Below are 18,385 nucleotides of genomic sequence, written 5' to 3' on the forward strand. Positions count from 1 at the left end.
CAATCTGATCGCTCACCCTGTGGGTCAGGGGTCTACCCTGATCCAGTGGGCTGTGACCACAGAGGAAGAGGCGGAGGGAGAGGGATCACGTGGTAAAAAATTAGAGGCGCAAGAGCAAGAGCAACCATGAGCAAAGCTGGCCACAGAATCTGTGTTTGGCAACAGAGGAACAGGAGAATAACCTCAACAGTAATGGTAATAGCAAACACCCATGGGAGAGCTACTATGCAACAGAACACCGTTCTAAGCACTTTTCATATATTTATTCATTTAATCCTCACTACAATTTGTAATGCAGCTATAATGTCTATAAATCTATAATCTCTCTCTGTATTGTAGCTACATATATTATTATTATTCCCACTATGTAGATGGGGAAACTAAGGCTTGAAGAGACTAACTTCCCAAAGTCACATAGATAGTGAGTTGTTGTTTTTGCGTCTTTTTGTTTGTTTGTTTTTAAAGGACACAGGAGCCAGCCTAAAGGGGTTCCCACTGGTCAAATCTGGGACACTTTTTATTTATTTACTTATTTATACAATTCCACTTTTCTTTTTTCTATTTTTTTGGGCCATGCCGTGCAACATGCAGGATCTTCCCCGACCAGGGATTGAACCCAGGCCTCCTGCATTGGGAGCGCAGCATCTTAACCGCTGGACCGCCAGAGAAGTCCGATAATGAGCTTTTAGACGTTTCTCTATTGAACCTCAGTCTTGGGTGATTTAACTTCTCTGTGCTTCTGTTTCCTCCCCTGTAAAACAGGGATTACAACTGGACCTACCAAATGAGGTTGCTGAGGGGATTAAGTAAGATGATGCTCTTGGCCAGTTTCCCAGTGTCTTAGTCAGCCCAGGCTGCCATAACAAAATACCACAGATTGGATGGCTCAGACAACAGAAACTTATTTTCTCAGAGTTCTGGAGGCTGGAAGTCCAAGATCAAGGCACCAGCTCTTCCTGGCTTACAGATGGCTGCCTTCTGGCTCTGCCCTCACATGGTAGGGGGAGAGGAAGTGTGGGGGAAGCGGAGAGAGAGACAGAGAGAGAGAGAGAGAGAGGCAGAGGGAAGGCTCTCTTCCTCTTCTTGGAAGGCCACAGTCCTATCAGATCGGGGCCCCACCCTTATGACCTCATTTAACCTTCATTACCTCGTAAGACCCTATCCTGAGATACAGTCACACTGAGGGTTAGGGCCTCAACATATGGATTTTCCGGGGACACAATTCAGTGTCTGGTGCCCGGCAAGGGTTACCATCCCGTAAACATCAGGCACCATCACGGTGGTGTTTATCCTACAGACCCAGGCTTCCTGGATGGCAACATTACTCACCACTTTCCTCTGCAGATGAGTGGCCAGAACTCCAGGTCCTGCACACTCCCACCCACATTCCCTGCATGGTTAGAGCCTGGAACAAGCTGTGACTCACCCAGCTCAACCTCTTTACAGGTAAGAAACCAAAGGCTGAGACGGGCTGAAGGGCTCGTTGACCAACCGGGACCAGAACTCTGGTGTCTTGGTTCCTGGGCAAAGCAATTTCTCATGGTTCTGGTTTTGCCACAATTTCAGTTTGCTATTGGTTAGGACCAATGGGCACCAACCGCTGCACGTTCCCCAGAAAGTACTCTCCCTGCAATCCCTCTCTCTGTCTCATGTCATCAAACACTCCTGGTACTAACATGGCCCTTCAGGGCATCTAGACCATTGTAGGTATTGCCGAAAAGCCTAAGAGCTGACCACAGGGGTTAGCAGGGCCGGCAGTCAGAATTGTAAAGTTTGCAGCAAACTCTGTGAATCAGTATCTTGTTCTGTGCATAAACTGGGAAATGGATCCAACCCACATCCAGTGGGGAGATCGGGTGGGCTTCACGATAGAGACCCTCGGTGGACATGGAATAGGGATGCGTCGTTCTTGCTCCCTGCTGGGTCCTCCATTTATCGCGGCAAAGTCGGCCCAGCACCGCCCTCTCTAACCTTCACTTTCTTCATCAGGAAACAAAGAGAGTGGCCTGGTCTCGACTCCATGTGGGAGTCATCGGATGGGCCCGACCCCTCTGTCCTACAATTCTAACCAAGTGCTCTTCCTCCTGCCCTGCTTGGTGGCTTTCCTGGACTCGGCCAGGGCCAAGGCAGGAAAGTCTGAATCCAGACTGAGAGGTGACAGCAGCGGGATGCAGTCAGTGGCTTAGGATCATGGCCTTCGCTGTTGGGTTGTGTTCATCTCCACCAGATGTGCAAAATCTTGAGGAGCTCCTGAGCCTTCTTCTAAGCAGAGCAAGGGGCTTCCTGGAGGTCACAGGCCTGGGGCACGTCCTTGAGCACCTCTAACGACCCCCGACCTGCCCACCCTTCCTCCCCAGCAGCCTCAGTGCCCTGCCAGCTGGGGCAGGACAGTGAGCTGGGCAGAACCTCCACGCCTTCTTCCTGCTCCTTTTCCCCAGCCAGGGCTGAGCTGGCAACGCCTGCCATGCCAGCCCTGGACACACCTGTCAAAACAGAGCCACAGGAGAGGAGAGTGAAGAACTGACAAATACATTCTGACCACGCCGTGCTTTCCAATAGGGCGGGCCGGGCTGACAAGGAGCTGCCTGGACACATAGGCTGGCGGCGCACTGAGCAACCTCCCTGGGGATTTGTTTTCCTTGCCTTCACCTGTCCAATCCTTTTGTTTTCTTTTGAATGCTTCGAAGGGCAAGGCTCTGGTTCTGATGTAATGGGAGAGGTGTAAAGGCTGGTGCAGTGCCCTCAGCAGGGCAACCACCCAGGAACCCACAAAAATTCAGACTGCGGGCCTGCACTGCAGACCCACTGCTTCAGGACCACAGAGATGGGGTGGGACAGGAGGAGTGAGGGGGAGAATTCCCCAGGGAATTCCAATGCCCCATGTAAAACTTGAGAACCACAGGCATAAGAGACAGAGAAAGGAAAATATTTTTTTTTGATTTATGTATAGTATCTCATTTAATCCTCATGAACTAAATGTATTTACATTTTATAGGTCAGAAAACAAGGCTCAAAACAGTAAGTTGCTCAAGGCCACGTAGATATTATGTGGATTTGAACCCAGGATTAATGGAAGCCAGCTATGCTGAGCTAATGCTGACCAGGGTTCTTGGCCTTCCCCAGTCAATAGAAATCGGTAAGAGGCCAGACAAGAAATTCAGGCAAGGGTTTATTGGGGCCCCTCTCCCCAGGCAGGGGCACAAGCTGGTTCCTTATATGGGGTGAGGGTAGGGATGTGTCCGGGGGTCAGGCCGGAGGGGTGGCTTAGGAGTTTTGCCCACCTCTTAGGTGGCGCTGGATGCAGGTGGCATGCACAGTACCCTGCTTTTGCTCCCTGCTCTTCAGAAGTGGCAGTTGGGGGTTTTTTGGGTCTTTTTGTACCTTTTTGTCCAGAATTTGCCCCAATTGCGTAGGCATGCAGTTATTTTTAGTCCCTTATAGCTTCTTTGTATTTTGTTGCTCAAGGAGATGTTTGTCCAGGTGTAAGCATTGTAGCAAAGGGCCCCAGGTCCCAGCCTGTCTCAGAGCTACTTCTTCCAGAACGGTGGGATTGGGAATTCAATGGGGCCTGAGAAAACCGAGATACACAGAAACAGACTTGCTCAAAGTCCCAAAACAAGCTAGTGACAAAGTTGTGACAAGGCCCCAAGTCTCAGGGCTACCAGACTTCCCCATCCTGGCTGCCTCATCACTAAACATGATGATGGACTAGTGAGAACAGTGCAGGACTTGGAGACAGGAGTGCGCTTCCTGCTGTGAAAGTTGGAGGCTTCCACAAGGAAGCCAGACGCCGACCTTTAGCCAGGCTGCTAACCTCCCTACGTCCTTCTCCCTAGACCCAAGGTCTCCAAAACGGGTGCCCAGCCAAACTGTGCAGCGGGGAGGAACAAACTTTTAAATATTAAAACATCTTCCTGTTGTGTTTTATTCATTCAAGGTCACACTTTGTTTTCACAGAATCAGATCTGACATGAAGTCAGCCAAAAAAGTGTGGACTGATCAAAAATATGACTTGAAAATAGATTTATATTTATTATCCTTCATGATCAACATCATTCTAAGTGCAATTTTGCTTTGAGACATTAACCAATAATAGAAACACAGAAAGTAATTCATAAATAAATTTGCATATATTAGGAGATCAAAGAAATAATCCCCCAATTTTTTTTTATGAATGGGGGTTGTGATCAAAACATTTGAGGGCTTCCCTGGTGGTGCAATGGTTGAGAGTCCGCCTGCCGATGCAGGGGACACGGGTTCGTGCCCCGGTCCGGGAAGATCCCACATGCCGCGGAGCGGCTGGGCCCGTGATCCATGGCCGCTGAGCCTGCACGTCCGGAGCCTGTGCTCCGCACGGGAGAGGCCGCAACAGTGAGAGGCCCACGTACCGCAAAAAAACCAAACAACAACAACAAAAAATTTGAACACCACTGCCCTAAGCCAACTCTGTTTCTTCTGACATTGTCCCTTGTGATAAAGCAGAGTTCCCCCATATGAAAGGAAGAAAGAATCTCCACTTGATGATTTTAACCAGATTTATAACCTGATGGCTGCTTCTTCTTCTGAACTCCCAAAACCTCTAAATGCCTCCAACAAGCCTGACCCACAAGTTTATAATTTGGAACTTGCTTGCTCCCCATCATCCATCGTTGTTCTTACTTCAGCTTCACAAAACAACCTTCTTCTGGACATAGAAACATTTAAAAACTGAATAGGCAGTGTGGGCATCCCACTGAGTTTGTTCACTCAGAGATCATTGGTCCCACGGGTTGGAAGGAATAGAGGTCAGAGTTTAGGGCTGCCAAGGCAGCTGGAATTGGGTACCGGACAGGGTACTGGGCAGGAGGGAGCTGTGCAGAGGCGGATCCCCAGAAATCTGCATAGAGCTCCCCTGAGTGGTTGGCTGAAATATACAGGGCAAGAATCTGTGCAGGCCTGTGAGCTGACTCTGAACTAATTCTAGACCAACAGCAACAAGGCCTAAAAACAACACCCTTCTCTCAGTATTTGAAACAGAATAAGTAAGCAGAAAAGCCATGAGGATATAGAAATTTGAACAATACTGTCAACCGATTTGACCTAATGATGTGAGAACACTGCACCCAGCAACGGTTGAATATTCATTCTAAACTGGTATCGTAAGCACGACATACCAACATTTGTTGGATGCAGATAAAGCAGTGCTTAGAAGGAAGTATAGAGCTTTAGACGACGATATTAAAAAAGAAGAAAGCTTTTTCAATCAAAGAACATAAAATACTTGGGAATAAATTTAACAAAATTGGTATAAAATCTCTACATATAAAATTATAAAATGCTACTCAGAGACATTTTGAAAGACCAGAATAAATGGAGAGATACACATGTTCATGGATTGGAAGACTCAATATCATGTATTCTCCCCAAACTGATATATAGTCAGTGCAGTCCCAAACAAAGTTCCTGCATGTTTTTTTGTAGAAATGGAGAAGCTGATGCTAAAAGGTACATGGAAATATAAATGACATAGAATAGCAAAAGAGAAAAGAAAAAAATTATTGGAAAAAAGAATGAATTTGGAGGACTTACATTGCCTGATTTCAGTGGTTAATATGAAGATATAGTTATCAACACAGTATGGTATTGGCACAAAGATAGACAAATGGAACAGAGCAGAGTCAGAAAAAAGTTCAATACTAAATGGTCAACTGATTTTTTTTCACAAAGGCATCAAAAGAAATCAATGAGAAAAAGAAAGATTCTTTAAAAATGGTACTGGAACAATTGAATATCTAAACAGGAAAAAATATATATCTTGACCCCTACTTCATACTATACACAAAAGTCAATTCAAGATGGGTCAAGACCTAAACTTAAAAATTAAAATATAGAGCTTCTGAATAAAATGCAGAAAAATACCTTCATGATCCTGCAGTGGCAAAGATTTCTCAGCTGAAACAAGAATAGCATTAACCATAAAAGAAAAATATAATAAAGTAGATTTCATAAAATTAAAATCTGCACATTAAGAGAGCCAGTTAAGTAAATGATAAGGCATGTCACACATTGGGAGAAAATATTTGACAAATAATTTATAAATAGAATATATAAATATCTCTTGCAACTCAGTAACAAGAAGATAAATAACCCATAAAAATAGGTGAAATGCTTGAACAGACACTTCACAAAAGATACTAGTGCATGAAAAGATGATCAACATCATTAGTGATTAGGAAAAGACAAATTAAAACCACCATGAGATACCACTACACACCTGTTAGAATAGCTAAAATTAAAAAAACAGACCAGGGCTTCCCTGGTGGCACAGTGGTTAAGAATCCGCCTGCCAATGCAGGGAACATGGGTTCGAGCCCTGGTCTGGGAAGATCCCACATGCTGCTGAGCAACTAAGCCCGTACACCACAACTACTGAGCCTGCGCTCTAGAGCCCGCGAGCCACAACTACTGAGCCCGCGTGCCACAACCACTGAAGCCTGGGCGCCTAGAGCCCATGCTCTGCAACAAGAGAAGCCACTGCAATGAGAAGTCTGTGCACCACAACGAAGAGTAGCCCCTGCTCGACACAACTAGAGAAAGCCCGCATGCAGCAACTAAGACCCATCACAGCCAAGAATAAATAAATAAATTTATTAAAAAAAAAAAGACAGACCATGCCAAGTGTTAGGATGAGAAGCAATTGAAACTCAATTACACCACTGGTGGAAATGTAAAATGATACAACCTCTTTGGAAAACAGGTTGGTAGTTTCTTAAAAATTTAAGCATACACCTGTCATATGGTTCAGCCATTCCACTCCTAGGAATTTATCCAAGAAAAATAAAAACATATATTCAAAAAAATTTGTATAAGAATATTCATAGAAGGTTTATTCATAATAGCCAAAAAGTAAAGACAAATCAAATATCCACCCTCAGGAGACTGGATAAACAAGTTGTGGCACATCCATACAATGGAATGCCACTCAGCAATAAAAAAGAAAATAATTATGCTGAGTGAAAGAAGCCATACCAAAAAAAAAAAGTATCTCACGTATGAGTCCATTTATATGAAATTCTAGAACAGGCAAAACAAATCAAAAGTGGTAGGAATAAGTTTAATGGTTACCTGGGGCAGAAGTAGGGTGTAATTTGCCGTGAAGGAGCATGAGGGAATTTTGCGAGGTGATGGAAATGTTCTATATCTTGATTAGGATTGGTGGTGACACAGTGGTAGACATTTGTCAAAACCCACCAAATGATATATTTTAAGTGTGTTCATTTTATTGTATGTAAATCATACATCAGTAAAATTGATTTTTAGAAAATAACTAGGATACCACAGCTTACTCACTAAAATAATTAAAAAGACTTAAAAAAAAACAAGACTTAAAATGTCCAGTGTTAGTGAGGATGTTCCTGGTGTGTGAACATGGTAGAACGTCTTTGGGAAACTCTCTGGCAGTTTCTTGTAAAGGTAAACAACACTCACCCTGTGACTCAACACCTCCACTCCTAGGTATTTACCCAAGAGAAATAAAAACATATTCCACAAAAAAAGACTTACACAAAAACATTCACAGCCGCTTTCATCATAATCGCTGAAAACTGGAGGCAGTCCAGCTATCCATCAACAGGGGACTGGATGAATAAATTGCGGTATTTTTGTGCAATGGAATATGAACTACTCAAAAGAGGGAGGGGGGAGAAGGAGTGGCAGGAGGATGAAGAAGAGGAGGAAGAAAGAGAAAAACAAAAGAGACACGCAACAACACTGAAAACCGCTACACTGGAGAAAGAAGCTAGACACGAACGAATACATACAGTATGATTCCATTTATGGTAAATTTTAGAAGAGGCAAAGTTACTCTGTGATGCTCAGGGTCAGAATAGTTGCTGCCTTAGACTGTGCAGAAGAAGAGCAGGGGTTGATGGAAAGAGCATAATGCAATTATCTACATATTGATAGATGTGATTTATACAGAGTTGTGCATTTGGTAAAACTCAGACTATACACAGGATCTGGGCATTTCACTGAATATAAACTAACACTCAATTTTTTAAAAATCATAAAGTAGAAATTCACTTCCCAAAACTTGTGAGTCAAAAAAGAAATTATAATAAAAATTAGGCGGAAATAGATATAGAAAATATTTTTAAATTATCTTACAATGGGGCTTCCCTGGTGGTGCAGTGGTTGAGAGTCCGTCTGCCGATGCAGGGGACGTGGGTTCGTGCCCCGGTCCGGGAAGATCCCATGTGCTGCGGAGCAGCTGGGCCCGTGAGCCATGGCCGCTGAGCCTGCGCGTCCGGAGCCTGTGCTCCGCAACGGGAGAGGCCACAACAGTGAGAGGCCCGCGTACCGCAAAAAAAAAAAAAAAATTATCTTATAATGAAAAGACTAAGTCTCAGAAGTTGAGCAGTGTAGCTGAGGCATACTTGGAGAGAAAATTAATAACCTTAAACACTCATATTAATTAGAAAAAAAGAAAGGCTAAAATTCATGAGGTAAGTGTCCAACTTAAAAAGTTTGAGGAAGTGAACAGGAGGAACACATATAAAGAAAATAGAAGAAGGAAATAATAAAGTGCAAAAATTAATGAAATGGGAAAAAGAACGTTTTGAATAGAGAGGATCAAAAAAGCCAGAAGTTGGTTCTTTTAAAAGCCTAATAAAACTGATAAACTTCAGGCAATATTGATCAAAAAAGAAATGAAAGAAGGCATAAATAAAGAACATTAGGAATGAAAGAGTTGACATTAAGAGGAAATAATATGAACATTTGATGCCAATAAATTTGAAAACTTAGATGAAACAAAGAAATTCATAGGAAAGTGCAGCTCACCAAAACTGACTCAAGAAGTCTAAAACCTGAATATTTAGAAACCATTAAAGAAATTGAATCAGTGATTAAAAATAGCCCCACAAGAAAAACACCAGGCCCATGCGGAAAGACTTAAAGGCAAATTCTACGAAAACGTTCAAAGAACAGCAATGCTAATCCAACACAAACTCTTCCAGAGAACAGAAAAAAATAGGGAGCATTCCCCAACTTATCCTGTGAGAGAAAATCTTGTTACCAAAACCAGAAAAGAAAATACATAAACAGATGCAGAAAAAGCATTTAGTAAATGAAGCATCCATTCATGACTCTTAAGAAATCTTTTCCAACTAGGAATAAAAGGGAACTTTTAAACCTGAAATATATTATCTACCCAAAAAGTTCACAGCAAAATCTTTCATTGAGGTGAATTGAAATTATTGCCTTTAGTATATGTACAATTGATTCACTTTGCCGTACACCTGAAACTAACATAACATTGTAAATCAACTGTACTCCAATAAAAATTTAAAAAAGAGAAATTATTTCCTTTAAGAGAACCAGACATTACATACCTCCTGATATGAGGCAATAGAAAGTACTCAGTTCCACCTAGTAAGTAAACTTCCCCCCCAAAAAAAAGAAAGAAAGAAAAGAAAATTGACCGTGACTGCAATCCAGCCGCTAGATCTGTCTTCCAGTTTACATACAGTGGCTCCAAAGAAACATGTTAATACCATCTGCATGAGCTTGAGGTGTCGGCCGGTCAAACCCAGAATGACTCAGTTTCTTCAGCAAATAAATAGCATGGGAAAAGCAAAGAGAAGAGGGAATGTTATAGATTAAAAGAGACTTAAAATTCATCTTCAAGTCAAAGTGTATTGAAGAGAGAAACTCAAGAGACATATCAACCAAATGCAACATGTGAACTTTGGACTTTAATTCAGACTAACCAACTTATAAAGACATTTTTGAGAAAATCTTAGAAACGTGAACACAGATTTATGATTAGACCATTTAAGAAATTAAGTGTGATAATGTACTGTGATTATGGTTTTTTGAAAGCCTCTATATGTTAGAGATACACACCTGAAATGTTTAGAGGGGAAATGATTTGATGTCTGGGATTTGCTTTAAAGTACTCCATGGGATATGACAAATCAAACACAATTGGCAAAACATTGATAATTGTAAAACTGGATGATGGGGATATGGGGTTCTTTATCCAGTCACTCTAACGTTGTGTATGTTAAAAAAAAAAAAATTATCTTATAATGAAAAGACCAAGTCTCAGAAGTTGAGCAGTGTAGCTGAGGAAATGTTGGAAATTTTCTCTTTTCTTTAATTTTTTTTTTTTTGCGGTACGTGGGCCTCTCACTGTTGTGGCCTCTCCCACTGCGGAGCACAGGCTCCGGACGCGCAGGCCCAGCGGCCATGGCTCACGGACCCAGCCGCTCTGTGGCATGTGGGATCCTCCCGGACCGGGGCACAAACCTGCATCCCCTACGTCAGCAGGTGGACCCCCAACCACTGCGCCACCAGGGAAGCCCTCTTTTCTTTAATTTTTAAAAAAATTTTCTTGAAAAATTGATTTCCAATGTTCTGTTAGTTTCAGGTATACAGCAAAGTGATTCAGTTATATATAGAATCTTTTTTAGATTCTTTTCCATTGTAGGTTATTACAAGACATTGAGTAGAGTTCCCTGTGCTATACAGTAGGTCCTTGTTGGTTATCTATTTTATATACAGTAATGTGTATATTTTAATCCCAAATTCCTAATTTATCCAAACTCCTTGATAACCATAAGTTTGTTTTCTATGTCTGTGAGTCTATTTGTGTTTTGTAAATAAGTTCATTTGTATCAGTTTTTTAGATTCCACATATAAGTGATATCATATGATATTTGTCTTTTTCTGTCTGACTTACCTAGTATGATAATCTCTAGGTCCATCCATGTTGCTGCAAATGGCATTATTTCCTTCTTTTTTATGGCTGAGTAATAGGAAATCTTTGATAATCAAAACTTAAGAGACAAATAATGATGATGATGATGATGATGAAAACTGTTACTTTAAAAAGAAAACAGAGGGCAAGAGGCCCGTCTCCTCCTTGGCCATCATGGGACCTCCTGGGGGCCCAGGCTGCTGCATAAACTGTCTCCAGCCCACCTCCACGGCTGATTCTTGTACCGTTTCTTTCTCCCAGAATTCCCTTCCTGCTGGTCTCTGTCGGCTTCAGTCCTGCAAACTCAGCACCCCTGCTGCCTACAGCGATAGCTGCTGTGTTAGTTTCCCCAGCAATCACTGTCTCTTCTTCGGGTAACAACACCCGTATTTTCCTTTGCATAAATATCCTTAACCACTTCATGCGGCTCAAATAGTGTTGACCTCACCACTCACGTTCCCCCACAGTGGACCAGTGACTCAGGGGTGACCAGTGAGAATACCACTGCTCTGGCCACACCCTCTGCCGGAATGGACGTGTTACCCAGGCGGGACTCATTCACCAAAGAGCATCAGCGCCCAGACTTGTGCTGGAAATATGAGAAAAGAGACACTTCCTCTTCATGGGGTAGCAAGGTCAGAAGACTGAAATGCCTGGAGTGGCTGGGCGTTTGCCTAACACTGAGAGAAGACCCTGCCTAGGAAAGAAGCCACCGTAAGACAGCAGAGACTCAGAGCCTGGCGACAATGTCATAATCCCTGAACAGAGCCACACTCCCTGCCGTCAAAGCACTCTCTCCTCCCACCCCCTGCACTCCTCCTGCGCATTAATGAGCCAAATACCCTTTTGCTGGGAAGTGGGAGAGAAAGAGGGAGGAGAGAGAAGGGGGTGGGGAGAGGGCGAGAGAGTGCATTCGCTTTAGGATCAAGAACGAGAGATGATACTGCTGTCATTACTTGTATTCAACAAGGAATTGGTGATCCTGTAAATTTCCATGAAGTGAGACACAGAAATAAATGGTAAAAGGCATGAGGGGCTGACATATGGTAATAAATGGTAAAAGGCATATGGTGTCTGAGATTTTTTTCTCCTCTTACTTTCTATAATGATGTGCTAATTCCATCAGCATCCTTTATTTTTGCCCTCAGGTTAATAATCTGGCTTCCCCGTGATTATATGCCCTTCAGTCAGAGGATCATTAGCCCTCCTCCCACGGACGCCTCACCTCCACAATAACCTGGCGGAGGTGTTCTTTACCCCTTCTCTTCCCTACTGAACGGGCAGCAGCAGAAGCAGGCTGCAGCGTGGCAGGGGTGTGGAAAAAGCGCGCGCCTGCTGCTCAGATTTGAATCTCAGCTCCGATAAGCCACGTGACTATCTAAGCCTCGCGTTCCTCATCTATCAAGTGACGATAATAATAGCTCTCCATGGGGCTGTTGAGCCAGCTAAATGAGATACCGTGTGTGAAGGTGCACAGCACCCTTTCCAGCACACTCTGGTCTTTCTGCTTCCATCCTCCCCCCCACCCCAGTTTTATTGCGATATAATTGACGCGCAGCACTGTGTGTGTTGAGGGTGTACAGTATAACGATTCGTCTTACGTACACCAGTGAAGTGATTATCGCAATAAACTTAGTGAATATCCATCATGCCATACAGATACAACATTAGAGAAATAGAAAAAAATATCTGTTCCTTGTGATGAGAACTCTTAGGATTTACTCTCTTAAGTTTCATATATAACATGCAGCCGTGTTAATTATATTTATCATGGTGTACATCACATCCCTGGTACTTACTTACCTTATAACTGGAAGTTTGTACTTTTCCACCACCTTCCTACAATCCACCCTCCCCCACCTCCACCACTGGTTACCACAAATCTGATCTCTTTTTCTACGAGTTTGATGGTTTAATATAAGTATAATTGACCTAAAATGCCATGTTAGTTCCTGGTACACAGTATAGTGATTCGATTATTTCTGTACATTTCAAAATTGTCACCACCATAAGTCTAGTTACCATGTGTCACCATACAAAGATGTTACATAATTATCGACTTATTCCCCATGCTGTACATTCCATACCTGGCCCTCATTTATTTTGTAACTGAAAGTTAGTACCTCTGAAGCTCCCTCACCTTTTCCTCTCCTCCCCCTGACCCCCACCCCCTGGCAACCACCCGTTTGGCCTCTATATGGACTCTGTCTCTGTTTGGTTCCGTTTGTTCATTTGTCTTGTTTTTTAGATTCCCCGTATAAGTGAAATCATACAGTATTTGTCTTTCTCCGACTTATTTCACTTGCCACACAACTTTTAGAACTATTTGTTCTAGTTCTGTGAAAAATGCCATTGGTGTTTCCACAGGGATTGCCCCGAATCTGTAGATTGTTCCATCCTTGATGCTGTTCTCCTTAAAGAAACCAGAGGTTTTCGTTTTGTTTCAGCATAAATCAGATCTCCTCTATTCCCTGCCTAAAATCCTTCCAATCGTTTCCCCCTGCACTTAGAATAAAATCCCAACTCTTTAACAAGGTTCAGGAGGTTCCCCTGCTCTGCTCCCTGCTGGCTCCTCTAACTGTCCCTCTGCCCCCCACCTGCCTCCAGGCACAGTGGCCTTGAACTTCCTCAAACAGAACAGACAGGTGCCAGCCTCAGGGTGTGAACACCGCAGATATCACCGCCTGGAACTCTCCTCCCTGTGACCTTCATATGGCTGCTGCCTCATCCTTCAGAACTCCACTCAAATGTCACCTCCCCAGGGGGGCCTTCCCTGATCATCTCTCTGCAAGTAGGAGGATAAATAAATAGGATAATGGTGGGGGAACTGTAAATAGGGAGCATTTCACACGTACTGTTCACCCTGTAATAACCTGTAGGCATACGCGCTCTCCCACCAGTCTGTGAGTTCCTGATGGCAGGCGCTGTGTTTCATACGCTCATCTTTGCTTCTCCAGAATCAAGTGCTCCAACCCTGTGAGCGGAAACGGACTAAATACAGCCCCTGGCTCGTGGTCTCAGGGGAGCCAGTTCTGGGTTACCTGTCAGACCTACTGGGTCAGTTATTAAGCTACTGTCTCTCTGTCCCAAACTCTGCACTCTGCTCAATGACTGCTTCGTGATGCCAGGACTCTCTCACTCACCTGGCTTCCGGTTACGCTCTGCCCAGAGAGGTTAGTAGACAGAGATGGAAGCCAGGAGGAGGAGGAGAGACTCACTCCTTCCCATCTGCTTCCTGTGGGCTTTTGTTTCTTGTGAGCATCACCCCAACCACCCTTCTTCACCTATAACAGCAGCTGAATCCAGTTTGAAGTTTGTCAAACACAGAAGCAGCCTGATTGCACGCCCCCTCCCCCCCCCACCCCGTTGGAAACACTGATACCAGATGGTTGATGCTTCTCATCACAGGGCTTGATCCCCCTCTCCGAGCTCGGAGATACCAGGGTCAGCTGAACCGAGCCCCCTCCTCAGACCTCTGAGTTTCAGCCTTATGGGCCCCTCTTCCAAGTTTCTGAGTTTCAATAATTCAGTCTTGACCCTTTGTTCTACCGGCCCTGGGGGTGGTGACTGCTTCCTGCCTCTGTGATCCCTTAGGGTTCCCTCCTTGCCTTTTCTCTGATGGACCACTTTACCCCAGTCCACACTTCTTTGTATTAAATACTCTCTATCTGAATAACTGGTGTGATTTCTACTTCTGAGTGGATCCTGAATGATATAGCAACCCAGGAAACTTTCATTGGTTTAAAAATAGTTATTGAATTCCTGTCCTTCAGGGATTCTAACTAAAAATGATGGACAGAACTTGATTCTGTGACCAGTAATTGTACCTGTAATTAGTGACCTATGCGTGGTCTGTACTCTAAAATTATTTCCATCTACAGGAGGGAATGTTTTGTTGTGCCCACGATGACTGATGGTCAGTGATGACAAATGATGAGGAAGGAAGGAAGGAAGGAAAGCGATAGAAAAGACACAGGGTAGAGGGGAAAGAACCACCAAAGTCCTTGATAGTGTCCTAAAACAAACCAACCTACCAAAAAGACTTTCAAAACAAAGAAAAGGCAAAGGAAGATTGACCGTAAAAAGCCACTTCTCCCACACGAATACATTCATTTGTGAAGTTTTTTACCTACTGATATTTCTTCCTAACCCATTGGTGGGCTGGGAGGCAGGGCTGGGTGTGAGCAAAGTTCTAGAGCTTCACAGGCCCTGGAGAAGACAGCACTGTGTGTGAGTGGATGCTGTGAGTATAGCTGGAGGGGCATTCCAGAAGGACAGTAACTCATTGCTTTTCAGACTTGCTTAGGAGAACTCTCACCTGAATTTCAACGTATCAAATAGATTAGGGAGGGCCACAAAAGGGGCTTCTAGAGTACTGGCAATATTCTATGTCTATACCTGGTGATGGTTCCATGGGTGTTGGCTTTAATTTTATTTTTAAACTGTACATATATGTTTTTGTACTTTTCTGAATGTATGATATAGTTCCCAATTTTTTAAAAGGGGGTGGGGAACTCTTTAGTTAAAGAGGCTTTCCTAAGCAGCCCCAAGGCCCTTCCTTAGAACTTGGAATTCCTTGGGAAATACTCTGAAAACGTTAGGACCGAACCAGTCAGTCAGAAAAGACCTGAAATCAGAAACAGCATCTAAGAGGAGTGTGTGCCCAGGCAACTCGAAAGGTCTGAGAGAGAAATTTCATAAACCAGTTCTGGCAGTGCCCAGGGGGAGACATTCTCTGGGCTTGGCGGGGTGGGGGTTCTTGTAGACACCCCAGTTCCAACCAAGGGGTTGACTTGGGGGGACACTGGGAAGAGCTTTTGTTTCCTCAAAACCTGGAAAGCTAAGAGGGAAAGTGCTATAGGCCAGGCTGGGGGTAGAAACTCCCTAGGAACAAGGAAGTGAAATGGGGTTGCCCACCAAAAGTATGATTATTCTGTGGTGGTTCCAAGCTAAACCAAGTGACCCAAAGCGATGCTAGTAACGCACTGAGCCGCATCTTGTTTATAGCTCATCATCTTCCCACGTCGCAGAGGAGGAGTTCGGGTGGCTAGGGCTGGCTCCCCAAGGACCCATTTCAGAACAAAAGTCCTCTTGTGTTTGGATGTGGGTATGCGGACACTAAAAAGACATCTAAATGCTCTAGGATCTGGGGAATCCTGTGTCTGGGGGTGGCCCGGCCACGTTGTCTCAGGACGCCAAGACATCATAGAACCTGGTGGGTTGGGAGCAGGCCCAGTTGTGCTCTCTTAGCTCTGCTCAAGCTAAGCTGGAGGCAGCAGAAGACCCCAGGCCCACAGCTAAGACTGGTTTGGACCAGAAAGCTGATTTCGGTTATTTATCATGAAGGACACATAGTTTTAGAGACCTAGCATCTCTATCCTTTATCCAGAGAGTTGCAACCTTTCCAGTGTTAGGGTACCCAAGAGACTGATTGGAAGTTGCCGAGTTACATTGGGATTGCCAGCACCTTGCTGAGCTTGACTTCCTTGGACAAAATAGAGGAATGACCTGCCTCTGTACCTCACAGCATTGTTGGAAGAACTGAAACAAAGAGCATATGTAGTGGTATATCTGATCGATTTCCTCCCATCAGGCAGGTGGTTTCACAAATGAGCAGCCAGCATTCATTTTAAAAAGGGAGACAACCATTCTCCATTGTTCAAAATGCACGTATCCTTTGACACTGCACCTCCACTCCTAGGTCCTCCCTGCTCCCTCATACCACACACACACACACACACACACACACACGCACACACAGTGATGTATGTTCAAAGGATGTTTATTGCCGAGTATGCAGTATGTAATAGTGAAAGATTGGAAGTTAACCTGAATTCCCATCAGTAGGAAACTAGTTAAATTATGATACAGCTTCTACAATGGAAAAGTATGTGGCTCTTAAAAAGTAATAAGGCAGTTGTCTAGGTACTGATAAAGAATAATTTCCAAAAAATATTCAAAAAGTTAAAATTTATAAAAAGCAAAGTGCAAAAGAACATGTACAGTGTGCTATCATTTTTGTGAAAGCTATCAGTATACTCACAGCTGGTTTTAAATGCTGCAAATCTCTTTGGAAGGAACCACGTAAGCCTGATAACAGGAGTTCCTCTGGAAAGGAGGGCTGGGGAAGTGGGTGACAGAGGTGGGGGGAGACCTACATTTCCCTGTATATTCTTTTGCACCTTTTGGATTTTGTGAATGTGTTAATCAATTATTTTTATTTTAAAATATGAAAAAGTAAAGATGTCACACTGCCTTTCCAAAGCAAGGAGTGTTTACATCTAATTGAGACTGGGGAGAACTTAGCAAATCATCAGAGCACAGCTTTCTAGCCACCCCGTTTTTGAACGCCACCCAGTTCAGTCTGTCTCCCTTGGCCAGGGTGGCAGAATCTCTGAGCAATCCTTACATTCCTTTACTTTCTTCTCTTTTTCAAACTCTCTGACTCCTTCCCTTCTTGCACTTGTCATGACATTTGCTTCATTTCAATATACTTTCATAACATGCTAAGGTTTCTAACTAGACCACCCGTTTCATCCTGATTATCTAATAAATGATGTTGGCACCCCTTGCTGAGACCAGGGGAGGCTGGTTGCACTCACCCAGTTCCTGTCTCTTCATGTGTGAGTGACTTCTGGGAAGGCTGTCTGTCTGCTTCATTAATCCCGCCCCCGTGGATTCCTGTTAAGTTTCGGCGCCGAATGACCTTTTTGTCACCTGAGGGTTCCGTTCTCCTTCTGACCTCATCCTCAATCCCTTCTCCTCCTAGATTTTGGACCCATTTCCTTGTGAATCCTATGATTCCTTTTCTGCACTTTTCAATTACTTAAATCTCTGATCCCCTCGGCTAAGTCCTCCCACCCTCTTCATTCTCCAGTGCCTGATCACAAACCCTCGCAGATCACTCTGATTCCAGGGGAGGTTATTAGAGAGGATCCCTAAGATCTGACCATTTCCATCAAGGCAATACTGGACCATAGGTCTACTTTCCCATACATCTTCTTCCCTTCATGCCACCCTCACAAGTCAGGGAACTACATGCCCTTTGATCCCTTTTTTTAACAGACATCTTTCTAGGGAGAAAGTATTGTATAGTGAAAAGAGCCCAGATATGAGCCAGAGAAACACTGATGTAACTCCTTGCTCTGTTGTTTACCAACTGTGTCTGAGGCAAGTTACATTTACCTCATTGAACCCCAGCTTTCCTTTTGAAAAATAAGTATAAGAATCCTTACTTCATAGAGTAGTGATGAAGATTAAATGAAGTTTGTGTGTAAAGGGTATATTTTAGTGCCTTGACTCAGAGCCAATGCTTAGTAAATAAATAGTTCTCTTCCTCTGGATGTTCTCCAACCTCACTTTGCCAACTTCATTCCACAGAAATTATGCCACACACATTCTCACTAACATATGCATGAACATCCCCCATCAGGTTGTGTAAATCATATGTATGTATATGAGTTTATACAAAGATACATACATATTCATATGGCCCCAGAAAAAAATTTTTTAATAAGAAATAAAGTAGAGAGAGGAAAAACACATACAGAATAAGAAAAGAATGAGCAGATAAATGAGGAAATGATCCTCTCAGAAGGAGAAGGGGAGGGATGTGTGGGAAGAAGTAAATGGGGCTCTGATCAA

The 18,385-nt window shown here is 43.6% G+C and overlaps 1 protein-coding gene across 1 annotated transcript in view; it reads right to left on the reverse strand.

The window, feature by feature from the left end:
- Nucleotides 1-682: 682 nt before the first annotated feature.
- The window catches only part of CCDC25 (coiled-coil domain containing 25), a 90,799-nt gene continuing 73,096 nt past the window's right edge, over nucleotides 683-18,385 (reverse strand). The window contains exon 9 of the mRNA XM_067745244.1: nucleotides 683-751. Within this exon, the coding sequence (XP_067601345.1) occupies nucleotides 698-751 (54 nt within the window). The 3' untranslated portion in view covers nucleotides 683-697. The remainder of the gene's footprint in view (nucleotides 752-18,385) is intronic.

This window comes from Pseudorca crassidens, chromosome 7 (genome assembly GCF_039906515.1).
Source record: "Pseudorca crassidens isolate mPseCra1 chromosome 7, mPseCra1.hap1, whole genome shotgun sequence".
In the NCBI taxonomy this organism is placed as follows: Eukaryota; Metazoa; Chordata; class Mammalia; order Artiodactyla; family Delphinidae; genus Pseudorca; species Pseudorca crassidens.